The 25,682-nt window shown below is 57.7% G+C and overlaps 2 protein-coding genes across 2 annotated transcripts; both read right to left on the reverse strand.

Annotated features, from left to right (window-relative positions):
• Positions 1-1,772: 1,772 nt before the first annotated feature.
• Positions 1,773-2,196, reverse strand: NHLH1 (nescient helix-loop-helix 1). The gene has a single exon (XM_038768446.1). It carries the CDS (start codon positions 2,194-2,196, stop codon positions 1,843-1,845), a length of 354 nt encoding a protein of 117 aa, XP_038624374.1. The 3' UTR covers positions 1,773-1,842.
• Positions 2,197-13,611: 11,415 nt separating this feature from the next.
• NCSTN (nicastrin) lies at positions 13,612-24,540 on the reverse strand (the record flags this gene model as incomplete). Its single annotated transcript, XM_038768447.1, has 17 exons — positions 13,612-14,073; positions 14,563-14,769; positions 15,175-15,317; positions 15,411-15,498; positions 16,382-16,477; positions 16,572-16,674; positions 19,133-19,305; positions 19,711-19,785; positions 19,894-19,998; positions 20,126-20,278; positions 20,380-20,489; positions 20,564-20,714; positions 21,315-21,460; positions 21,565-21,686; positions 22,084-22,207; positions 22,808-22,912; positions 24,462-24,540. Coding segments are annotated over 17 exons (2,103 nt in total), but the record flags the coding sequence as incomplete, so codon positions are not given.
• Positions 24,541-25,682: the final 1,142 nt, after the last annotated feature.

Here is a 25,682-nt window from a genome sequence, read left to right on the forward strand (position 1 = left end):
ATGGGAGGCGGGGAGTGCACACATAAACACAAACTGCCATGAGTCGTGACGTTTATAAATAAATAAATAAATAGTCAAATAAATTAAATCAATCAATAAATTAAATAAATACATAAATAAATAGATAAATAAATATCCTTGGGGAACCGTCGCGGGGAGGGATGGGGTCATCAGGTCCGGGGTGGGAGGGGGGGAGGGGAGAGGCGGCCTCTGCTTCCTCGGTGTCGGTCTCGGGACCCCTGTCCTTCCCCCGCTCCGGCTTCTGGCCCTGCAGCAGGCTCCCGGAGCCTGGGTTCTTTCTGTCTCTCTTTCTTTTTCCCCGGAGCCTGAGTTCTGTCTCCGAGCTCGCGTCCAAGACCCGGGTTCCGGCCTCTGCGGCTGCGCAGCCCGGGATCCCGTTCCCGTCTCCGTCCGCCAGGGGGCGCGGCTGCGCAGCCCGGGATCCCGCTCCCGCCTCCTCCGTCCGCCAGGGGGCGCGGCTGCGCAGCCCGGGATCCCGCTCCCGCCTCCTCCGTCCGCCAGGGGGCGCGACCTGGGGGACGGAAAGTGGGGGGATTGGGTGGGGGGGGGCAGATAATAATAATAATAATGATGGCATTTGTTAAGCGCTTACTATGTGCAAAGCACTGTTCTAAGCGCTGGGAAGGTTACAAGGTGATCAGGTTGTCCCTCGGGGGGCTCACAGTCTTAATCCCCATTTTACAGATGAGGTCACTGAGGCACAGAGGAGTTAAGTAACTTGCCCAAAGTCACACAGCTGACAGTTGGCGGAGCCGGGGCTTGAACTCATGGCCTCTGACTCCAAAGCCCGGGCTCTTTCCACTGAGCCACGCTGCTTGCCTGGGCCTGGGGGAAGGGGTGGGGGGCTTTGGGGACCCTGCGAGGGAGGGGTCCGCACTACCTCTCGCCTCCAACCTGGCCCGATCCCCAAGCATCATAGACTACCGGCTAGAGCCGTCCTGGGAGTGGGAAGGGCCTGGGTTCTAATCCCATCTCCGCCACGTGTCTGCTGTGTGACCTTGGGTAAGTCATTTCACTTCTCCGTCCCTCGTTCCCTCGTCTGTAAAGCGGGGATTAAGACGGTGAGCCCCAAGTGGGGCAGAGACTGTGTCGGCCCTGATGAGTTTGTGTCTACCCCAGCGCTTAGTACGGTGCTTGACACAGAGTAAGCGCTTAACTAATACCATCATCATCACGTCCATCCCCCTGCCCCCGGGTGGCATCCCCGCTGCGCGCCCCCACCAGATGGAGGTGGGGGGGCTGAGAGATCTCCCCAGGAAAGAGAAACCCCAGATTCCTCCCCCACGCACCCACCAGCCCCCCACAATCCCTCCCTGTTTCAAGACCAGGAAGTTCTCCTCCACGTCTAACTTCCATCTCTCTTACTGCAGTTTCTACTGCCGGCGATGGTAGGCCGAGGGCGGGGGTGGGGTGTACAGGGGACAGAGATGGACAGATGAAGACGGACGGAGATGTGAAGTGGCGTGGCTTAGCAGAAAGATCCCGGGCTTGGGAGTCAGAGGTCATGGGTTCTAGTCCCCGCTCCGCCACTTGTCAGCTGTGTGACTTTGGGCAAGTCACTTAACTTCCTCGGGCCTCACCTGTCAAATGGGGATGAAGACTGTGAGCCCCACGTGGGACAACCCGATGACCTTGTATCTCCGCCAGTGCTTAGAACAGTGCTTGGCACATATAGTAAGCGCCTGACAAATATCATGATTATTATTTTTTTGGACAGAGGGTACAGACTGCCTAGAGTTGGGGCCTAGAGTTGGTGTGTTTTGAGGGTGGTGGGAGAGGGAACCCAGGTGCCCAGGGAGTGGAATGGGGGGTGGGAGGGTCTCAGACGTCCAGCACGTGGTTCAGGTAGGAGATGTAGCAGATGGCGAGGCGCAGGATCTCGATCTTGGAGAGCTTCTTGTCCGGCGGGAGGGTGGGCAGGAGGCGGCGCAGGTCAGCGAAGGCCAGGTTGAAGGCCTCCACGCGGATGCGCTCCCGCGTGGCGTGGGCGGTGCGGTACTTGGCCGTGGCCCTCCGCCGGCGGCGCCGCTCCTCCCGGCTCAGGGCCGGCTGCGGGTCCCGGCGGGCCGCCTCGCCCCCCGCAGCCCCGGGGACCCGGGCCTGGCCGCCCCCGCGGTCGCCCAAGCCGGACTCCGCGTCCCACTGGCTCGGGGGGGGCTCCGAGTTCAGCATCATGGCCCGGCCCGGGGGTCAGAGGTCGGGGCTTTCGGCGGCGGGGGGGCCTCGGGAAGACGTCCGGATCCTCCGCGGAGGTCCTGGAGGAGGGACACAGCGCGGGGAGGGGTCGGAAAAGGGGGAGGGGGACGAGCAAGGGAAGGGGGGAGACCCCAAGGGACCGACAGGGGAGGGGGCGGGGGGTTGAAAGGGCAGGGAAACAGATGGACCCACAGCGGCCGGGAGAGACAGATGGGACAGAGAAAGGGAGGGAGGGAGAGAGATGAGAGACGGACAGAGACACACAGCCCCCTCCCCTTTCCCCCGAGACCCCCGTGTCTAATTGCCACCTGGGCATTTTCCCCCCCTCCCCCGAGTTGAGCGCAGGGCTCTGCCCACGGTACGCGCTTAATAGGCCATCAGTCCAGAAGTGGTAATTGCTGAGCGCTTGCTAAGTGCAGAGCGCTTGGAAGGGGACAGTGCTTTAGAATCAGTAGAAGCCGACAGTCTGATAATAATAACGGTAACAGTAACGATGCCGTTCGTTCAGCGCTTACTATGGGCCAAGCACTGGTCTAAGCGCTGGGGGAGATACAAGGTTATCAGGTTGTCCCACGTGGGGCTCACAGTCTTCGTCCCCCTTTGACAGAGGAGGTAACCGAGGCACAGAGAAGCTAAGTGACTTGCCCAAAGTCACCCGGCTGACAAGCGGTGGGGCCGGGATTAGAACCCACGACTTCTGACTCCGAAACTCGGGCTCTTTCCACTAAGCCAGGCTGCTTCTCAAGTCTAGAGGAGGAGAATGAACAGTATTACTACGATTACTGATACTGCCACCAGAGAGATGGGCAGAAACGGATGGGCAGAGATGCGAACAGAGACAGAAACTCAGAGATGCAGAGACAGAGCAGAGGTGGACAGAGACCTTCATGGTCGGAGCCAAAGATGAAAAAAGACTGAGATATACGGAGACAGAAAGACGGAGATAGAGATCCTCATAGAGAGAGACTGTGAGACACGGAGATAGAGACAGAGGTGGACAGAGACAAAAGAGATGGAGAGACAGATGAACAGAAACTTCAGACTACAAACACAGAGACAGAGATGGACAGAGTCTTCAGACGTGGAGAGATTTAGTTGGCTGAAGACTACAGGCACGCAGAGGCAGCTGGACAGAGACTACAGACACGGAGAGAGAGCTGAGCAGAGACTACAGAGACAGAGATGAACAGAAACTACGGCCTCGGAGAGATAGAACCGGGTAGAGACTACAGAGATGGCTAGACAGAGATGGACAAAGGCTTCAGACACGAAGAGACAGATTTGGGCAGAGACTACAGACGGAGAGACAGAGCCGAGCAGAGACTACAAAGACAGAGACAGAGATGAACAGAGACTACGGCCTCAGAGAGACAGAGCTGGACAGACTACAGACACGGAGAGACAGAGATGGACAGAGATTCCGGTTGGAGAGACAGACGGAGAGACAGAGCTGGACACGGAGAGACAGAGACGGGCAGAGACTACGGCTATGCGACTTTGGGCAAGTCACTTCACTTCTCTGTGCCTCAGTTACCTCATCTGTAAAATGGGGATTAAGACTGTGAGCCCCCAGTGGGACACCCTGATCTCCTTGTAACCTCCCCAGCGCTTAGAACAGTCATAGTAAGCGCTTAATAAATGCCATTATTATTATTATTATTATTATTATTATTATTATGGAGAGACAGAGACAGGCAGAGACTAGGGATGAAGAGACAGAGCTGGACAGAGAATACAGACGTGGAAAACAAAAGATGGACAGAGACTACGGATGGAGAGACAGAGATGGATAGAGACGGAGGGGATTGGAGGCAGGGGGTTCCTAAACCCGGAGGCCCTTAGATTCAGCTGCCCCCCACCCCCCGACCAGACCGGGGCCGGAACGGGGGAGAAAGAAGAGGGATAAGTAGAGATACCCTGTTAAACTCCTTGTGAGCAGGAAGCGTGTCTACCAACTCTACTCTATTGTCCTCCCCTAAGCGCTCAGTACTGTGCTCTGCACCCAGTAAGTGCTCAGCAAATACGATTGATGAACTCAGAGCCTCTAGACTGTAGGCTCGCTATGGACAGGGACGTGTCTACCAACTCTGTTGGGATGTAGTCGCCCAGGCTCTTTGAATAGGGTTCTGCACACAGTCAACACTCAATAAATTGACCAATTGATTGATTGACCGATTGATTGAAGAACATCCTCAAAGCCTGTAACTCGGGGGTTCTCGCCCTGTCCCCCTTCCCGGACTGATAGAGCCAGAGAGGGTTGAGGGGATCAAGTTGACGCCTGTCTACTTATTTGATGTGAATATAGCCACTTAACTTCTCTGTGCCTCAGTTATCTCATCTGTGAAACGGGGATTAAGACTGTGAGCCCCACATGGGACAACCTGATTAACTTGTAACTACCCCAGCGCTTAGAACAGTGCTTGGCATATAGTAAGCGCTTAACAAATACCATAATTATTATTATCTATATTTCTCTTTGTTTATACTGGTGCCTGTTTACTTGCTTTGATGTCTGTCTCCCCCCTTCTAGACTGTAAGCCCGTTGTGGGCAGGGATTGTCTCTATTTCTGAATTGTACTTTCTAAGCGCTTAGTCCAGTGCTGTGCGCACAGTAAGTGCTCAATAAATATGATTGAATGAATGGATGAAGTTGGGGTGAAATTGGGGGGTGATTGAAAGAGAGAGAGAGGGGAGGAGGGTCGGGGTGTCGTTTCCCCCCGACTCCAGCTCCTTTCAGTCCCATCTCTTTCCCGAACCTCAGAGCCCCCCCCCCAGCGCCCGAAATCCCACCACCCTAAATCTCCCCCCTTCCCTCCCACCAGCCCCATTCTGTCCTCGTCCTCCTGTATTAGACTCTCCCAAGCGCTCATTACAGGGCTCTGCCCAGTGTAAGCGCTCAAGACATACCACTGATTGACGGATATTCAACTCCTGCTCTCCCCCTTTCTCCCCAAAGGGAGGGGGAGACAGCAGGGATTGGGGGTGGGGGTGGGGGGAGAGGCAGGAACAGAGACAGGAAGAATCCGGGAGAGTGATAGGTGGACAAGGAGAGACGGAGATAGCCAGCTGGAAAAAGACAGACAGAGACACAGAAAGATGGAAAGAGACTGGTAGGAGTCCGAGAGAGAGAGGGCAACATTCAATCCATCCTATTGAGCGCTTACTGGGTGCAGAGCACTGTACTAAGCGCTGGGAGAGTGCAATAGAAAAGAGCCGGTAGACAGGAGCTCACAGCTTAGAGAGGTAGAGGCAGAAAGAGACCGAGAGATGCAAAGACAAAAAGGGACAGAGAGACAGGCAGGTTGTCGTACAGGGAAGGAGAGACAGATTTACGGAGAGAAGGGGAGACGGGGGAGAGCAGCAGTTGAATATCTGTCAATCAGTGGTACGTACTGAGCGCTTACAATGGGCAGAGCACTGTAATGAGCGCTTGGGAGAGTCTAATAGAGCAGAGTTGGTAGGAGACATAGTCCCTGCCCACAAGGGGCTCACAGTTCACTGTGTCTCTGTTTCTCCCTGATTTGCTCCCCTTTTATTCATCCCCCTTCCTAGCTCCACGGCACTTATGGAAATATCCGCATAGTAATTTATTTATGTAACATATGTCTCTCCCTCTGTAAGCTCGTTGTGGACAGGGAATGGATTAGTGATACTATTATATTTTACTCTCCCAAGTGCTTAGTACGGTGGGCAGGGGTTGTTTCTCTTTATTGATGAATTCTAATTTCCAAGCGCTTAGTACAGTGCTCTGCACGCAGTAAGTGTTCAATACATACGACTGACTGACTAATTTTAGCAGATGTCCTTGGGTGTTTGTGGGGTTTATACAGAAAAACCTTAAAACTCCAGGGAAAATCCGGGGGCGGGTGGTCAGGGAGAAGAATCAAAGAAAGGCGGTGGGGAGAGAGGGAGAGGCAGAGGGAGTAAGAGAGAAAGAGAGTAATAGAGACACAGAAAGACAGAGGGAGGAGGGGAAAAAGAGGGAGACAGAAGGAAGAGAGGGAGACAGAGAAAGAAAGGCAGAAAGAGAAACGGGGTGAGACGAGACAGGGAGAAATAGAAACTCGGAGAGACTGTAAGAGAGAGGAGGTGAGAGAGTCAGAGACAGAAATAAGTAAGAACAGAGACGGAGCGAGAGAAGGACAGAAATAGAGACACAAAGCGGCAGAGACGGGGAGAAACAGAAACCCAGAGAGACAGAGTAAAAGAGATGGGGTGAGAGAGAGTCAGAGATAAATGAGAACACGTAGTTGGAGTGAGAGAGACAGAAATAGAGAAATAGTGAAGTGGACGCAGGGAGAAACAGAAACCCAGAGAGACAGAGTAAGGAAAACGGGGCGAGAGAGTCAGAGAGAGATAAATAAAAACGCGGAGGTGGAGTGAAAGAAACAGAAGTACAGGGAGACAGAGAGGGAGAGACAAAGAGAGGAACAGAGATGGCATGAGAGATAGAAACTGACACAGTGAGACAGAGGGTGAGACAGCGAGAGAAAGAGGCAGGGTAAGAGAGACAGAGAGAAATAGAAACAGAGAGTGGCAGAGAGAGAAATAGAAAGAGTGGTGAAAGAGAGGCAGCAAATGACAGAGACACAGAGACACAGAGAGAAACAGCGAGACAGAATAAGAGAGGTGGTGAGAGAGAACGAAAAACAGAGCTACAGTGAGACAGAGAAAGAGTAAGAGAGACAGTGAAAGAGGACTAGAACATAGAAATGGTGTAAGAGACAGAACTAGAGATGTAGTAAGAGTGGGAGAGACACAGAAAGAGAAACAGAGTGAGAGAGAACGAAACAGAGACGGTGTAAGAGACAGAAACAGCGATTCAGAGAGGGAGAGATGCAGAGAAACAGAGTAAGAGAGTGAGAAAGAAACCGAGAGATGGTATGAGACAGAAATAGAGAGACAGAGAGGGAGAGACACCGAGAGAAACAGAGTATGAGAGAACGAAACGGGAAGGTGTAAGAGACAGAAACAGAGAGACAGTGAGGGAGAGACGCAGAGAGAAACAGAGTAAGACAGAGTGAGAACGAAACAGAGAGATGGTGTAAGAGACAGAAAAAGAGAGACAGAGGGAGAGATGCAGAGAGAAACAGAGTAAGAGAGAGAAACAGAGAGTTGGTGTAAAGAGACAGAAACAGCGATACCAAGACAGAGAGGGAGAGTTACAGAGAGAGAAACAGTGAGAGAGAGTGAGAGAGAACGAAACAGAGAAATGTTGTAAGAGGCAGAAACAGAGAGACAGGGAGGGAGAGATGCAGAGAAACAGAATAAGAGAGTGAGAAAGAACGAAACAGATGCTTTGAGAGATAGAAACAGAGAGACAAAGAGGGAGAGACACAGAGAGAAACAGGGAAAGAGAGAGTGTGAGAGAACGAAACAGAGATGGTATAAGAGACAGAAACAGAGACAGAGAAGGAGAGTTACAGAGAGAGAAACAGAGTAAGAGAGAGTGAACGAGAGTTGGTGTCAGAGACAGAAACAGCGATACCGAGAGACAGAGAGGGAGAGACGCAGAGAGAGAAACAGAGTGAGAGAGAATGAAAGAGACGGTGCAAGAGACAGAAACAGCGATTCCGAGAGACAGAGAGCGAGAGATGCGCAGAGAGAGATAGAGTAAGAGTGAGAACGAAACAGAGAGATGGTGTAAGAGACAGAAACAGAGAGATAGAGGGAGAGATTCATTCATTCATTCAATCCCGTTTATTGAGTGCTTACTGTGTGCAGAGCGCTGTACTAAGCGCTTGGGAAGTACAAGTCGGCAACATATAGAGACGGTCCCTATCCAACAACGGGCTTACAGTCTAGAAGGGGGAGACAGACAACAAAACAAAACATGTAGATAGGTGTCAAAATCAGAGATGCAGAGAGAGAAAGAGAGACAGAGTAAGAGAGAGAGAGAGAACGAAACAGAGAGATGGTGTAAGAGACACAAACAGAGAGGCAAAGACCCAGAGAGAAAGCCACAGAGAGACAGAGTGGGAGACAAATAGAAACCCCGAGACGCGCAACGAGGCAGAGACAGGGAGAGAGACAGAATGACAGAGAGTAGAGGCATTCATTCATTCAATCGCATTTATTGAGCGCTTACTGTGTGCAGAGCACTGTACTAAGCGCTTGGGAAGTCCAAGTCGGCAACATCTAGAGACGGTCCCTATCCAACAACGGGCTCACGGTCTAGAAGGGGGGAGACAGACAACAAAACGAAACACGTAGATAGGTGTCAAAATCAGAGATGCAGAGAGGGAAAGAGAGACAGAGTAAGAGAGAGAGAGACCTGATCCGGGACACGGAGAAGAGAGTCCGAGAGGCGGGCCCAGAGACCCCGAGAGAGTGGGAGACCCCAGCGAGGACCCCCTCCCCTCCCCCTCCACCCCGCCCCCCCCCCCCCCGAGGCGCTTACCTGAGTGTCGGTCTGTCTGTGGGCCGCCCCCTCCCCCGGGGTTCTCCCCCGAGCTCCCCGCCCTCCCACTGTGCGGGGGCGGGGGCGGGGGGCTCCGGATCGTCTCCCCAGCGCGGGGACCCCCCCCCACACCCACGCCCGGCAGGCGCCCACCCGGGAGCCGGGGCGCCCAGGCCTATATACGGGCCCGGGCCCGCCCCCCGATCCCCCTTAGTAATACTAAGTAGCCAGGCCGGGCTGCCATTGGCCCTAGAGGAGGGAGGGGGTCCCCCAAGGGGGGGAAGGAGAAAGGGGGGGGGGTCCGGGCCCCGACTCCGCTATTTATTTCCTCGGCCTCGCCTCTGGGGCGGGGGCGGGGGGCTGGGGGGTGGGGGACATCTGTTCGCCATCCATATTTCATAAGGGAGAAATGGAGCCGGGGGGCGGGGGGTCTGACAGAAGGCGAGGTCGCCGTGTCCCCTCCCTCCCCCCATCACAGCCCCCCGGGGGAGGGAGGGGGCAGCTGGCCTCGGGACCCCCTCCAGACACCCCCTCCTCCCCCCCCCCCACCTCCTCCTCCGGGCTCGGACGCCTGGATCCCGGGGACCAATCAATCAATCGTATTTATTGAGCGCTTACTGTGTGCAGAGCACTGTACTAAGCGCTTGGGAAGTCCAAGTTGGCAACATCTAGAGGCGGTCCCTACCCAACAGCGGGCTCACAGTCTAGAAGGGGGAGACAGAGAACAAAACCAAACATACTAACAAAATAAAATAGAATAGATATGTACAAGTAAGATAAAGAAATAGAGTAATAAATATGTACAAACATATATACATATCATCATCATCATCATCAATCGTATTTATTGAGCGCTTACTATGTGCAGAGCACTGTACTAAGCGCTTGGGAAGTACAAATTGGCAACATATAGGGACAGTCCCTACCCACCAGTGGGCTCACAGTCTAAAAGGGGGAGACAGAGAACAAAACCAAACATACTAACAAAATAAAATAAATAGAATAAATATGTATACAGGTGCTGTGGGGAAGGGAAGGAGGTAAGAGGGTCTGGGGTCTCTCCCCGCCCCCTCAGCGGACACACCCCGGGGGAGACCCAGGGGACAGACTCCCGCAGGGGAGAGACTTGCAGAGAGACAGAGACAGACAGACGGAGGGAGAGAGAGACAACCAGGGAGAGACAAATCCACCGTCAGAGACGGAGAGTCAAGGGGAGGGAGAGGTGGAGGGAGGGAGAGACACTCGGGGAGAGACAGAGACAGAGCTGAGGGACGCAGAGACACTGGGAGAGACAGAGATGGAGGCCGGAGGTGGGGCCAGAGAGACCCTCTCTCTCCCTCTGTAGACTCCACGCTCTTTATGGGCTGAGAGCATGTCTCAAGCGCTTAGTACAGCGCTCTGCACCTAGTCAGCGCTCAGTAAATTCTACTGATGGTGATTGATTGAGGGGGTAGAGAGACTCTTGCGGGGGAGACAGACGGAGGGTGGAAGCGAGAAAGAGACACTGGGGAGAGACAGAGACGGAGGCTGGAGGGGAGGGGAGAGACAGAGACGGAGGATGGAGGGGAGAGAGAGACACTCAGGCGAGACAGAGAGGGAGGATGGAGGGGACAGAGGCGGAGGATGGAGGAGACAGAGACGGAGGATGGAGGGGAGAGAGAGACAGACGAGACAGAGAAGGAGGATGGAGGGGAGCAGAGAGACAGTCGGGGAAGACAGAGACGGAGGTCGGAGACGGGGGCACGAGACACTCAGAGGGAGACAAGGGGCAGAGAGACATTCGGGGGAGACAGAGACGGAGGACGGGAGCAGAGAGATACTCGGGGAGTCAGAGACGGAGGACAGAAGTGGGGCAGAGAGACACTCGGGGGAGACAGAGGATGGGGTGTGGAGGGGCGGAGAGACACCCGGGGAAGCAGAGACGGAGGATTGGGGGCCGCAAAGAGACACCCGGGGTCAGACAGAGACGGAAGTCGGAAGGGGGTCAGAGAGACAGTTGGAGGAGGCCGTGACGCTGTGCGGCACTCTCGGTACCACAAACCCTGGGGCCCAGGCGACGCACATAGCCCGCACTCACAGTGTCACACACTAACACCCCCCCCCAATACCCCTGCCAAAGCAGCAGCACACAACCCCCGCCCCTTCACACACACACTCACACAGGACTGTAATGTAACACAACCCCCCCCCCCTTCACGCACACATTCACACAGGCCTGTAATGTAACACAACCCCCCCCTTCTCACACACACTCACACTGGCCTGTAATGCAACACAACCCCCACCCCTTCACACACACTCACACAGGCCTGTAATGTAACACAACCCCCCCTTCACGCACACACAGGCCTGTAATGTAACACAACTCCCCCACTTGACACATACACTCACACAGACCTGTAATGTAACACAATCCCCCGCCCCCCGTGCTCTTCCCTCCCAAACCGAGTCGTATAGGGGCAGGGGTGAGATGGGGGGAAGTGTTATGGAGAGGGAGGGGAGAGACCCCTCCCCAGCCCTCCCCCCTCTCCCCCATCCCGGGGCTTCGGCCCAACAGCCGCCCCCTCCCCCCTACCCAATTCCTGCCCTCTCCCATTGCCTTGACTGACCCCGGCCCCCAAGCCTCTGGTCCTCCCCACTCTCCAGCCTCAGTTTCCCCCCTCCCCCGGTGGAGCCGTGGGGTCAGTGGGGCGGGGGGTGGTTTCAGGGAAGTGAGGGCGGGCCAGGGGAGCAGTGGGGTGGGGGTGGGTTTGAGGAGGTGGGGGTGGGCCAGGGGCGCTGGCAAAAAGAGCGAGCGGAGCCAGCCCGGCGAAGCCAGCAGGGTAGCGTTGGCAGGAGCTGGACACGTTATTGCCGGGGGCCCGGGAGACCCCACAGCCGGGCGGGATTGGGGGGCCGGGGGGCGTCCACGACCCCCAGACGAGCCCGGTTTGGTCGCTGAGGCTCCCTTCTTCCGTGTACCTGCGTGCCCGTGTGCCCGCTTCAACTGTGTATGTCCGCTTTTCCGCACCCCTCGTCCGTCTGCCCTCTTCTTAGTGAACCCGCTGTCGTGTGTGTCTGCATGTGCCTGGATCTCAGTGTCCCCCTGTTTGTGTGTGCCTGGATCTCAGTGTCCCCCTGTCCATGGCCTGCTTTTCAGTCTTTCTGGGTCTGTCTCTGTGTGCATCTGTGTCTGTGTCCCAGTGCGCGTGTGTGTGGGTGTCTGTGTCCCTGTGCCTGTCTGCATGTGTCTGGTTCTCAACGTGTGTGCACGTATAATAATAATAATAATAATGATAGCATTTATTAAGCACTTACTATGTGCAAAGCACTTTTCTAAGCGCTGGGGGGTTACAAGGTAATCAGGTTGTCCCACAGGGCGCTCACAGTCTTCATCCCCATTTTACAGATGAGGGAACTGAGGCCCAGAGAAGTTAAGTGACTTGCCCAATGTCACTCAGCTGACAGTTGGCGGAGCAGGGATTTGAACCCATGACCTCTGACTCCAAAACCCGGGCTCTTTCCACTGAACCACGCTGCTTCTCCTATGTATGCACGTGCCTTGTTCTCAATGTGTGTGCACGCATGTTTGTGTGTGCCTGGTTCTCGACGCTTGTGTGCACGTGTATGTGTGTATGCCTGGTTCTCGGTGTCCACGTGTCCGTGTGCCCGGCTCTCGGCGTGCCCGTGTCCGTGTATGCCTGGTCATCAAGATCCCCGTGTCCGTCCGTCCGTGCGGCTCCAGGCCGGGGCGTCACTGTGGGGGAAAGGACAGGCGTCGACGTCCGTAGGCCCGTGTCCCCCCGTCTGCTCATCCCTCTCCTTGCAGGGCCCCTGTCCGGGCCAATCTGTCACCGGTGTGTCCCCCCGTCGCCCACCCCCTTCCTCCTTTGTGTCCCCGGGCGGGCAGCCCCTCCCCAGACTCGGCCCCGGGCTCCAATCTCATTACGGCGGACGCCCCCTCCCACCTTCCGACCCCCCCTCCCCCTTCCATCTGTCTCCCCCGGCAGCCCCGGTCTTTGTGTCCATCCATCTGTCACCGGCTCTGAGCCCACTCCCTCCCACCTCAGGCCACATCCGGACCCCTCCCCCGCCCCATCTGCCTCAGTTTCCCCCAGCACGACCCCTCCCCCCAGCTGTAGTCCGGAGCCTGGGCATCCCCGGGGGACGGGAGCGGGACATCTCCGCAGCCTCTCCACTACACCTCAACCTCAGGTCCCCCTTCGGCCTGCATGTGGAGAAAGGACCCTGGAGCCCCCATGCCCCAGCCTGCAAGGAGAACGGTATTACCGGAGACCCTGGCCTGGGACCCCCGTGCCCTCCTCCATTCCTACCCCCCCTCCCACCAGGCCAGAAGCTGAGGTGCTGAGGGGACAGGAGGGTGGGATTGCTCCCCAAAAGACTGGCATTCAAGACTAGAGATGCCCCTCCCACCCCGCCCACTTTGAGCTGGGAAAAGGGCTGCCCTGCCCAGAGGCAGAGGGATGGACCAGATGACCCGAGGTCGGGAATGGGAAGGGAGCTCCTGTTCACTGTCAAATCCCCCCTCCCCTTCTGCAGCAGGGCTGCCCACCCCCCACCCCCTCCTCGCTGCCCTCCCTGCCAGCAACATGGTGGTGGGGGCGGGGGAGGGGGCTCCCCGCTCTGCCCACCGGGACCCCGCTGGGACCCCGCTGGCGGCGAGAGGTGCGGGAGAGTCCCAGACAACAGCAGCGGCGGTGGCAGCTGTGCCCGGGGCCCGTGCCAGCCACCGGGGTTGGGGGGTGGGGAGCGGGGCGGCAGCAGCAGCCGGGCGCCCCTCCTCCCTGCCTCAGTCTGAATGGGGGCCCACTGCTCCCTAAGCCTCGCACTCCCCTCCCCCAAATGCCCAACCCTGTCTTCCCCGGACCCCAAGATGAGCCTGAGTCGGGTGGGGGGCATTTGGGCACCAGGAGGCTTGGTGCTTGTGGCAGTCGGAGGATGGTACCCCCCCCCCGCCCCGACCTGGGGGAGGGAAGAAGGAGGCAGGGCCGCAATGGGGAGGGGGGAACCTGTTTAATGGAACCGACTATTTATATATGTACAAAACCAAGAGAAAATAGAAATTACAGCTGAACTCACAATTCCCAACCCAGGATCCCCCGGCCCTTCACAGCTGCTGGGGCCTCCCCTCACCAGCTGGGGACCCCCACCTGTGCCCCCCTCCCTTCCCAGGACTGAGGCAGGCTCAGGCCCTCCCCTCCGCCCCCGGGCCCCCGAGGCCTCTGGGGGTCCGCTGGGCAGGCTGTCCAGCGGTGGGAGATTCCAGTGTTGATCCAGGGGTGGGTTAGCAGGCCTAGCGGGGGGGGTCTCCTGGGGGTCCCCCTGGCCCCCGCTCAGTAGGACACGACACCCGGCTCGCGGGGGCTGGTGAAGAGGACGTCGGCTTTGGCGTTGATGAAGTAGGTGGTGGCCAGGGAGAGCGCCAGGATGATGATGCCCACCACCAGGGTCGTGATCTGCGGGCGGAGACCGGTCAGGCCCCCCGTGGACACCCCCGTGGGGCCATGCCGGGTGACCGTCGGGTGGGGGGAAGCCGACCCGGCACCTGCCGAGCCCGGCTTCCCGGATCATCACCCTCCTGCAACCCAACCCCAGGAGTTTCGGGGCTGGGGGCAGAGGGATGGCCAGATTGAAATCCAACCGCCCCCTCTACCGACACCCACCCGCCCAACTCCAACACCCACCCGCTTCCTTTGTAAGGCAGACCACCTTCCTCCGGCCTCGGACTCCCGTACCCTCCCACACCTCCAAGACCCATCTTCCTCCTCTCAACCCCCGATGCCCGGGGACCTCTGCCCTCCCAGGACTCATCTGCTCGGGCTCCTGGCCCCCACCTTGAGCTTCTCCCAAACCCGGGGCTCCTGGCCCCCACTTCAAGCTTCCTCCCCAGTCCAGGGTTCCTGGCTCCCGGCCCCCACCTCGAGTTCCCTCTCCCGGCCCCCCACCTCGAGCTCGCGTCCGGCCACGAGGAAGATGCGGGCCCGGATGTCCTTCCAGCGGCTCTCTGTCCAGGTGGAGTAGTTGGTGGAGGACCACTGCTGCAGCTCGAAGGCGGGGGACACGGCCTTGGACAGGCGCACCGTGGAGCGGACGCAGAGGGGCTCCCGGCCCGACGGCCCCTCAGGGCCCTGCACCCACGCAAACTCGAACAGCTGCGGGGGGGGAGCCACAGTGACGGGGGGGCACGGGGAGAGGACCAGACCACCCTCCTCGCTGGCCTGCCCTCTCCCTAATTACAACTGTGGTATTTAGCGCTTACTACGTTCCAGGCACCTAACTAAGCACGGGGTGGACACAAGCAAATCGGGTTGGGCGCCTTTCCTGTCCCACGTGGGGCTCACAGTCTCAAACCCCATCTTCCGGATGAGGTAAGTGAGGCCCAGAGAGGTGAAGAGACTTGCCCAAGGCCACATGCACACGAGCGGCGGTGCCGGGATGAGAACCCAGGTCTTTCTGACTCTCAGGCCTGGGCTCCATCCACTATGCCATGCCGCCGCTCCTCCTCCTCCCTCGCCTCCCCTTGCCCCACGGCCGAGTCCCGCTGCCCGCTGGCTCACGTCCTTGTCGGTCCCGGTGCCGTGGCACTGGTCGCGGGTGCGGTTGAGGACGGCCCCCGTCAGGTTGGCCAGGATGTGCTGGACCACATAGGTAGTGTTGACCGGGCTGTTGACGGCGATGTAGTGCTGCAGCGGACCCCCGCCTGCCACGACCCACAAGGCCGGAAGGCCGGTTAATGCCGGCACGGGGGGCCGCCCCCCGCCCTCCCCCGCGGCCCCGCCCCCCCGCCCCGTACCCAGGTAGCCCTGCAGGTCCGGCCGCATCACGGACCGGAACCAGGAGTTATTGGCTTGGATCAGGAACCCGTACAGGAGGCGAGTCACCTAATAATAACAACGAGATCATCTGTTGAGCCCTCACTATTTGCTCGGCACTGATGCTGGGGTGGATACAGGCAAATTGAGTTGGACGCAGTCCGTCCCGTGCGGGGTTCACGGTCTCGATCATTTTGCCGCTAATCTCCTCACCGTACCTTGTTCTCGCCTGTCCCGCCATCGACCCCCGGCCCACGTCATCCCCCGGGCCTGGAATGCCCTCCCTCTGCCCATCCGCCAAGGTAGCTCTCTTCCTCCCTTCAAGGCCCTACTGAGAGCTCACCTCCTCCAGGAGGCCTTCCCAGACTGAGCCCCTTCCTTCCTCTCCCCCTCATCCCCCTCTCCATCTCCCGCATCTTACCTCCTTCCCTTCCCCACAGCACCTGTATATATGCTTGTACATATTTATTACTCTATTTACTTATTTATTTTACTTGTACATTTCTATTCTATTTATTTTATTTTGTTAGTATGTTTGGTTTTGTTCTCTGTCTCCCCCTTTTAGACTGCGAGCCCACTGTTGGGTAGGGACCGTCTCTAGATGTTGCCACCTTGTACTTCCCAAGCGCTTAGTACAGTGCTCTGCACACAGTAAGCGCTCAATAAATACGATTGATGATTTTACAGAAGAGGGAACTGAGGCCCGGAGAAGTGAAGTGACTTGCCCGAGGTCACACAGCAGACGAGTGGCGGAGCCGGGGTTAGAACCCGTGACCTTCTGACTGCCAGGTCCGGGCTCTAGCCACTAGGCCATGCTGCTTCCTGGCCAGGGGAAGGGGAGGGGCGGAAAGTGAGATGGACGGACGGATGGACAGGCACCGGCCCGGTCACACCCAGACACACGTGCCCCCAAAAGGAGCGAGTGATACGATTGATGATGAGGCGCACTCACAGTGAGAGGATCAGCTTGAACGGTGGCGTTGTACTTCTCGCCCCCGGCCAGCTGGTACAGGGTCCGTCCCAGCACGGTGGCCACATCTGCCAGGCTCTGGGGGTGGGGGGAGAGAGAGACCGGAGAGGTGGGGTCCTCCGCCCCGCCCTCACCCTGGGGCCCACCGCCCGGCTCCTCCCCCACCTCGCACCTTGGCCATCTCGGTCACATGGTTCAGAGCCTCCTCGGGGGTCAGGCTGGGGGGATACTGCAGGCCGATGTTTTCGGGGGTGTCATAGATGCTCTGGTAATACCTAGAAAGTTGGTGGGGGGGACAGCATGAGATGGGGAGGGGGTTTGGCTCGGCCTGACTGGCCGCCAGAGCCAAAGCCCCCAAACCCCCTCCCTCGGACCTCTGGATTCCAATGGGGAGTAGGAATGCTGCTTCTCAATCAATCAATCCATCAATCGTATTTATTGAGCGCTTACTGTGTGCAGAGCACTGTATTAAGTGCTTGGGAAGTACAAGTTGGCAACATATAGAGACAGTCCCTACCCAACGGTGGGATCACAGTATAGAAGGGAGAGACAGAGAACAAAACCAAACATGCTAACGAAATAAATAGAATAGGTATGTACAAGTAAACTAAATAAATAAATTGAGTAACAAATACGTACAAACATATATACATATATACAGGTGCCGTGGGGAAGGGAAGGAGGTAAGATGGGGGGGATGGAGAGGGGGATGAGGGGGAGAGGAAGGAAGGGGCTCAGTCTGGGAAGGCCTCCTGGAGGAGGTGCTTTCCGCTGGTGGCTTCCGGGAGCGCACTCCCTTAGGGACCTGGTCTATGTTGTGGGGTGGGGATGCTCCCCTCTGCTTCTGGCTACTGGAACTGTGGCCTCTTGGCCTAGCAGAAAGGGCAGCAGACCTGGGATTCAGAGAACCTGCGTTCTAACCTCCATTCTGCCACTTGCCTGCTGAGACCTTGGACAAGTCCCTTCACTTCTCTACGCCTCAGTTTTCTCATCTGCAAAATGGGGACTCAATACCCGTTCTCCCTACCCCACAGACTGTGAGCCCCCTGTAGGATGGGGCCTCCATCCAATCTGATTGCCTTGCTTCTACCTCAGCGCTCAGTACAGTGGCCACAATCACCCAGCGTTTAAAACAGTGCTTTGCACATAGTAAGCGCTTAACAAACGCCATCAAAAAAAAAATGCCTCAATCACCACTTCTCTAGACCTCAGCTTCCTCCTCTGCAAAATGGTGACTCGACTCCTGTTCTCCCTCTCCCTAGACTAGGAGCTCTTTATAATAATAATGATAATTTTGGTATTTGTTAAGCGCTTACTATGTGCAAAGCACTTTTCTAAGCGCTGGGAAGGATACAAGTGATCAGGTCGTCCCATGAGGGGCTCACAATCTTAATCCAAATTTTACAGACGAGGCAACTGAGGCACAGAGAAGTTAAATGACTTGCCCAAAGTCACACCGGGACGGAGCCTCCGTCTGGTCTGATGGTCCTGTATAATAATGATCGTATTTGCTCAGCGCTTATTACGTGCCCAGCACTGTTCTAGGCACTGGGGTAGATACAAGGTGGGACTCACGTGGGGCTCACAGTCTTAATCCCTCTTTCACAGATGAGGGAACTGAGGCCCAGAGAAGTGAAGTGACTTGTCCGAAGTCACACAGCTGGTAAGTGGAGGAGCTGGGGTTAGAACCCAAAACCTCTGAATCCCAAGCCCGTGCTCTTGTCACTAAGCCATGCTGCTTCTCACACTGTATGTACCCCAGCGCTCAGTACAGCGCCTGGCACATAGTACGCGCTTCACAAGTGCCGCTGTTATTGGCGGGGGTGGGGTGGACAAACTGCCCTCTGCTGGTGGCTGGTGGCAACGCAGCGTGACTCAGTGGAAAGAGCACAGGCTGTGGAATTAGAGGTCATGGGTTCAAATCCCGCTCCGGCAATTGTCAGCTGTGCGACTTTGGGCAAGTCGCTTAACTTCTCTGTGCCTCAGTTCACCTCTGTAAAATGGGGATGAAGACTGCAAGCCCCCTGTGGGACAACCTAGAGAAGCAGCGTGGCTCAGTGGAGAAAGCACGGGCTTTGAAGTCAGAGGTCATGGGTTCAAATCCCGACTCCGGCAATTGTCAGCTGTGCAACTTTGGGCAAGTCGCTTCACTTCTCTGTGCCTCAGTTCATCTCTGTAAAATGGGTATGAAGACTGCGAGCCCCCGTGGGACAACCTAGAGAAGCAGCGTGGCTCAGTGGAAAAAGCACGGGCTTTGAAGTCAGAGGTCACGGGTTCAAATCCCGGCTCCGCCACTGGTCGACTGTGTGACTTTGGGCAAGTCACTTCACTTCTTGGGCCTCAGTTCCCTCATCTGTAAAATGGGGATGAAGACTATGAGCCCCACGTGGGACAACCTGATCACCTTGTAAATTCCCCAGCGCTTAGAACAGTGCTCTACACACAGTAAGCGCTTAATAAATGCCATTATTATTATTATTATTATGACCTTGTAACCTCCCCAGAGCTTAGAACAGTGCTTTGCACATGGTAAGCATTTAGTAAATGCCATCATTATTGTTATTGTTATTATTATTACTATTATTATTATCACGGTCAATTGGGGAGGCGTGGGAGACGCCGCCCTCGGCTGGAGGCCGGCGGGAAGGTGGTCCCTCGGACAGCTGGGTTGGGGGGGTGGGCGCCCGCCCGAGCCCAGCTCCCCCCGACCCCCCGACCCCTCCCCAGGGTTACTGGTTGCGGAAGGCGGCATGGTGGTCGGTGAGGACGACGCCGGAGACGTTGCGGGCGCGGAGGAAGCGCTGCAGGGAGGAGGGCGGCAGGGGCTGCGTGTGTCCGGGCTCCTCCAGGCTGACTTTGGGGACGGTGGCACCGCTGCTCCGCAGGGCCAAAAGAATCTGCTGCACCTGCGGAGGGGTCGCCGGACCCTCACTGACGCCCGCCCCAGACCCAGATTCCTGGAGCCGGGATGCTGAGGGGGACAGGGGACAATCTGGGAGGAAGGGGGTGCCGGCCACGCAGGGTGGTGGGAGGGAGGGCGGGGGGCTGCGAGACCCTCACCGTCAGCAGCCCACCCTGGACCCAGCTTCCCGGGTGCAGGCGGGGCGGAGGGTTCCTGAGAGGGATGGAGGACCCCCGGGGCCAGTGGGGATGGGGAGAACCGGGCGACCCTCGCTGCTGGCCGCCCGCTCTAGACCCAGCTTCCCGGGGGGAGGGGTGGCGGCAGGATTCCAGTTGGGACTGGGGCTTCCCAATGGTGGGCGGGGGAGTGAGTCGGGGGGGTCGTGGGAGGGAAAGTGGGAGTGTGGTACCTGTTCTCGCACGGAGTCGTTTCTCTGGGACAAGGGGTCCGTGTGCATCCACAGCGTGGAGTTCCTCAGGGCCACCTGCGGGGGAAGGGAGGGGGCGGCCGTCAAAGGACGGGGGGGGCGGCAGCACCGGAGAGGGAGGTGGACGGACGGGGACCGGGAGAGGTGGGGATCCGGGAGGCTGACCTGGCCCAGTTCCACCAGGCTGTGGATGTTGTCCAGGGCCACGGGGAACTTCCCTTCCTCCATGTCGTACACCATGCGGGAGCTGCCGATGTAATCGAACGTCTCCTGCGGCCGGAAGCGGGGCCGAGGCGGGGGAAGGGGCGAGGGTGTGAGTTGGCACGGCCGGACTGGACCACCCGCCCCGAGCCCCCGGAGGCCTCCCAGAGCAGGGCGGGGGACCCGGAGCGCTCACCCCTTGGAAGAAGACGAACAGGACGTTTCTGGGCAGCGTGGGGGCGTCCGGTGCCCGGCCCAGGGCCTCGGCCGCCGCCAGCTGGGTGACGAAGGAGGCGGCGGCCCCCTCGGCCCCCGGGGCCACGTTCCAGAAGAAGGAGTGGCTATCCAGCTGTGGGACGGAAGAGGGTCAGGGGGGCCGGCCCCCGGAGGCCTCAGCGCCCCTTCTCCTCGGCCCCCGTGCTTCGCCCCCACCCGTGGCCGGACACGCACCCGGGTGGCCGCGATGACCACTCTGTTTCCGGGGTCCAGACGGCCGGAGCCGTTGATGGGCTGGAGGGAGCTCCACACGTTGTAGTCGGTCAGGGGGTCGCACACGACTTCTGGTGAGGGGGGGGAGAGGGGTGTCACGCGACCGCTGGGGGGCTGAGGCGGGCGGGCCGGGGTCGGTGGGTACCTGGGTTGATGCTGAAGGTGGTCTGGGCGGCGGAGCGTCGCATGCAGGTGACGGTGCTGGTGACGGCGTGCATGTGCGCGGAGAGCTGCATGGCGCACAGCGGGAACTCCGGGGCCGACCCGTTCTCCCCGACATTGTGTGCCCGGTAACACTGGGGGGAAGCCAAGGGGAGTCACGGGTGACCGGTGGGGAGCGGGACCGGACCAGGGTGGGACGGAGCCGGGGCCGACCCGCTTTCCCCCACACTGTGCACCCAGTAACACTGCGGGGAAGACATTGGGGGCCTGGGTCGGGGCGGAGGAGGGTGAGAGCGGCGGCCAGGACAGGGCTTGGGGGGTGGGGGAGGCAACAGGCCAGGCTCCCATTATTATGGAAGTGAGGGTGGGGGGAACAGGAGCCTTGGGGGCCCCGGAGGGCTGGGATGGGTGGGTGGGGTGGCAGGGGTCGAGCACCTCCTTCCCACTCGGACACGAGAGCTCTACGCGGGCAGTTGATGCCTCGTCGGGGCCGGGCGCCCAACGAGCACCCCGTGGAAGGAGGAGACCCCTGGGACCCCCACACTGCCCGCACAGGGAGCCCGGGGAGCCAGGGAGAGCAGGAGGAGGCCCAGAGGCCAAGTGAGCTGGGGGAGGCCAGGGGTTAGGGAGGGCTGAGGCTGGAGGGTCTGGGGAAGGTTGGGGGGGGGGGGGGGCCTAGAGGAGCAGTGGGCGGCTAGGGGGTCCGGGGGAGTCGGAGCAGGCTGGAGGGCTACCTCCTTGATGAGCTGCGTCTCATTATGGTCCTGGAGCAGGAAGATGGGGAAGGAGAAGTCCTCGTAGGCCAGGCCACTGCCCAGCGGGTTCCACATCGTCCCGTTGCAGTGGGCAAACTGAGGCCCATAGGAGCCGGAGTAGACGCCTGTGGGCGCCGGGGCAGATCAGCGGCGGACCCCGGCCGGGGGCACTGGGGAGGGGGCGCGGATTTGCGGCGGACCCCAGCGGGGGACACCGGGGAGGACTCACCGAAGCCATCGTTGGGGCAGGGGAGTCCAGGGGAGAAGCCGGCGGCGGGCCGGGGCTGGGCCAGGGCCACGGCCAGGCCGGACACGCGTGAAGATGCCGCCTTCAGCTTCTCCAGGAGCGGTCTGGGAAGGGAGCGGGATCGGAGGTGGGTGGGGGCTCCTCCAGCCCCCCAGGCCCCTTGACCACTAGGTCACCAGCTCCCCAGCTCCCTGCAATTACCTGTAAAACAATTCCCTTTCCAGTCTGGCTTGGCCCCCTCCCCAGTTCCCCGGAGAAGAGTTCCCTCCATCCAGCCTGCCCCGGCCTCCTCCCCAATTTCCTGGAGAACAACTCTCTCCATCCAGCCTGCCCCAGCCCCTTCCCCAATTCCCTGGAGAACAGCTCCCCCCATTCAGCCTGCCCCAGCCCCCTCCCCAGCTACCTGGAAAAGAACCCTCCCATCCAGCCCACCCGCACCCACCCCCTCTACAGCCAGTTACCTGGAGGGGAGGTCCTCCCGCCCTCGTCCCCACCAATTACCTGGTGAAGAGGTCACCATCAAGCAGCACCATGTATGGGGGGTGGGGTCCGTCGGCCAAGACCCACTGCAGGTCCTGCTCCTTCTCCAGCACGTGGATCACCCCGGTGTCCCCGCTCAGAGATGCTGCCGGACGGACATACCCCCGGGCCCAACTCACTCAGCGGCCCGTGCTGCTGTGCATCCTCGGCCCATCCCTCTCCTTCTCTGATCCCCGGGGGGCCTCCCCGCCCAATCCCCCTCCCTGGGGCTCTCACCACACTGGCCCCCGCTGGACAGGGGCACGGCCCATAGGATGAGGCTGGGGTCCAGCCCGATGCTCCCCTCGCCCTCCGGCTCTCCCTCCCCAGCCTCGCTGGGTAACCTCCGGCAGCTCACTGCACCTCTCTGATCCCCTTTCCTGCATCCCTCCCCACGGACCCTGACTCTGAACCGCCCCCTCCCTCTGGACATATGGGAGATGGTGGGGGCGGAAAGGGGGGACAGGGCTGCTGACACCCCTTCATTCGGCTCCCCAGGGACGGGGCACCGAGAGGTGGGGGGGGTGCTCAGCCATCAAGGGGGGGGCCAGACCCACCATCCTTGCCGCCCGGGCTCCAATCAGCCCCCTAAAACCTGGGGTTACTTGGGTGGGCTCCCCGGGACCACAGCCCTCCACTCCCATTCCGGAATGCATCCCATCTGAACCGTGGGCATCCGAGAGGGGTCCCCGGGGGGGGCACTAACACTGGCAGCCGATCTGATGCGTGGCATTGAGGAGCCGGACGCAGGGGGCCGTCCGGTTCAGGGGAATGTAGATCTTCCTTTCCACTGAGTTTGCCTGGGATGAGCCTGTAGAGGAGGGGGAAAGGGCGCATCAGAAAACCCCCACCTTCCCCCCACCACCAACAGACCTGGCCTCTGCTTGGGAGAGGCACGGGGAAGCCCTGGTGCTGGGCGGCTCTCAGCCGCGGGCATGCTGTGGGTCCTGGGGCAAGTTGCCGGACCTCTCTGGGCCCTCTTCCTCTCTCCTTGACGATGGTTGGGGGAAGGGTGTTGACCCGAGGCCCACTCTGCTGACCAGAATCATGGGATCCCGGCGCTGAGTTCATCAAGGAGATGCCCAAACCACAAGATCCCCAGTTTGGCCGGGAGGACGGATTGGGGGGTTCACTCCCATCCCCCTCCCCCAAAACACCCTCCGCTCTCTCTATACCCAGGCTTTGCTCAGTCCGGACTGGACCCCCGGCTCCCTCCCCAACACGTAGGAGACGAAGGCGGCCAATTGAGATCCTAGCCTAACAACAGGGATGATGGGGCGTCCTCCGAGCTCTTAACTAGGTGTCAAGCACTGTGCCGGGGCCTGGGGCAGATCCAGGGGATCAGGTCGGGCCCGGTCCCTGCTCTTCTTGGGGTGCACAGTCCAGCGGGAGGGAGGACGGCTACGTAATCCCCCGTTATAGAGATGAGGAAACTGAGGCACAGAGCACTGAATCGACTTGCCCAAGGTCACACAGCTGACAATTGGTGGAGCCGGGGTTTGAACCCATGACCTCTGACTCCAGAGCCCGGCCTCTTTTCCACTGAGCCACGCTGCTTCTCATATATATATATATATACATATGTGTATGTGTGTGTGTGTGTGTGTATGTATGTGTATGTGTGTGTATATGTGTACACATACATACATACAGGAACATATATATATACATATATACAGGTGCACATGCACACACATATATACAAGTGCACAGACATGTGCATATACACATATATGCACATACATGTATATGTGTGTATATGTGTGTACATATATACATATATGTATGCATAAGTACATTTGTATATATGCATACACACATACATGCATGCATATATGCATATATGAACACACATATGTATGTATGTGCATATGCATGCATGTGTGTATGTGTGCTCATATATACATATATATACATATACACACATATATTGTGTATACATACACATATACAGGTTCGTATAAATACGTACATATGTACAGGCGCATATACGTATGTGCATATGTATAAACATATGTGTATATGAATAAACATATATACGCATATACATGTAGATATGCATATACGCATACATATACATACATATATGCATATATGTATGCATATATATGTATATGCATATATATATACGTGCACACATATGTGTATATATATACACACACAGGTGCTGTGGGGAAGGGAAGGAGGTAAGATGAGGGGTGGACCCGATCTCCAACCCCATTTTGCAGATGAGGGAACTGAGGCCCAGAGAGGGGAAGAGAGTTGCCCAAGGTCGCCCAGCGGAGAGGTGAGGGAGCCGGGAGGAGTCCCGAGGGGGGGGGGGGAAACGGGGCGGGGGCCGGGGACCCCCGGCCTCTCACCTGACAGCAGGAGCACGAGCAGGAGGAGGAGGAGGAGGAGGAGGAAGGCGGGCCGGGGGCGCGGGGCCACCGGGACGGGGGGACAGGGAGGAGAGGGAGGAGGAGGAGGAGGAGAAGCAGGAGAAGGAGGAGGACGACGGCTCGCCTCAGCCCCCTCAGCCGCCGCCATCTTGCCCGCACCGGCCGCTTCCGCCTTCAGGCCCCACCCCCCCCCCACGGTCCCCTCAGTCCCCTCAGTCCCCTCATTCATTCATTCGTTCGTTCATTCATTCGTTCGTTCATTCGTTCAATCGTGTTTATTGAGCGCTTACTGTGTGCAGAGCACTGGCCTAATCAATCAATCAATCGTATTTATTGAGCGCTTACTACTACGCGCTTGGGAAGGCCAAGGCGGCCCTACCGGTCCCTACCCAACGGCGGGCTCGCAGTCTAGAAGGGGGAGACGGAGAACAAAACCAAACACATTAACAAAATAAAATAAATAGAATAGATACGTACAAGTAAAATAAATAAATAAATAAATGAGTAATAAATATGTACAAGCATATATACATATATACAGGTGCTGTGGGGAAGGGAAGGGGCTCACAGTCTGAAAGGGGGAGACAGAGAACAAAACCAAAACCCTCATTCATTCATTCATTCAATCGTATTTATTGAGCGCTGACTGTGTGCAGAGCACTGGACTAATCAATCAATCGTATTTATTGAGCGCTTACTACTAAGCGCTTGGGAAGGCCAAGGCGGCAACATAGAGAGACGGTCCCTACCCAACGGTGGTCTCGCAGTCTAGAAGGGGGAGACAGAGTACAAAACCAAACATCTTAACAAAATAAAATAAGTAGAATAGATACGTACAAGTCAAATAAATGAATAAATCATCATCATCATCATCAATCGTATTTATTGAGCGCTTACTATGTGCAGAGCACTGTACTAAGCGCTTGGGAAGTACAAATTGGCAACACATAGAGACAGTCCCTACCCAACAGTGGGCTCACAGTCTAAAAGGGGGAGACAGAGAACAAAACCAAACATACTAACAAAATAAAATAGAGTAGATATTTACAAGTAAAATAAATAGAGTAACAAATATGTACAAACATATATACATATATACAGGTGCTGTGGGGGAGGGAAGGGAAGGGGCTCATAGTCTAGAAGGGGGAGACAGAGAACAAAACCAAAACCCTCATTCATTCATTCATTCAATCGTATTTA

Source organism: Tachyglossus aculeatus, chromosome Y4 (genome assembly GCF_015852505.1).
Source record: "Tachyglossus aculeatus isolate mTacAcu1 chromosome Y4, mTacAcu1.pri, whole genome shotgun sequence".
NCBI classification, from domain to species: Eukaryota; Metazoa; Chordata; class Mammalia; order Monotremata; family Tachyglossidae; genus Tachyglossus; species Tachyglossus aculeatus.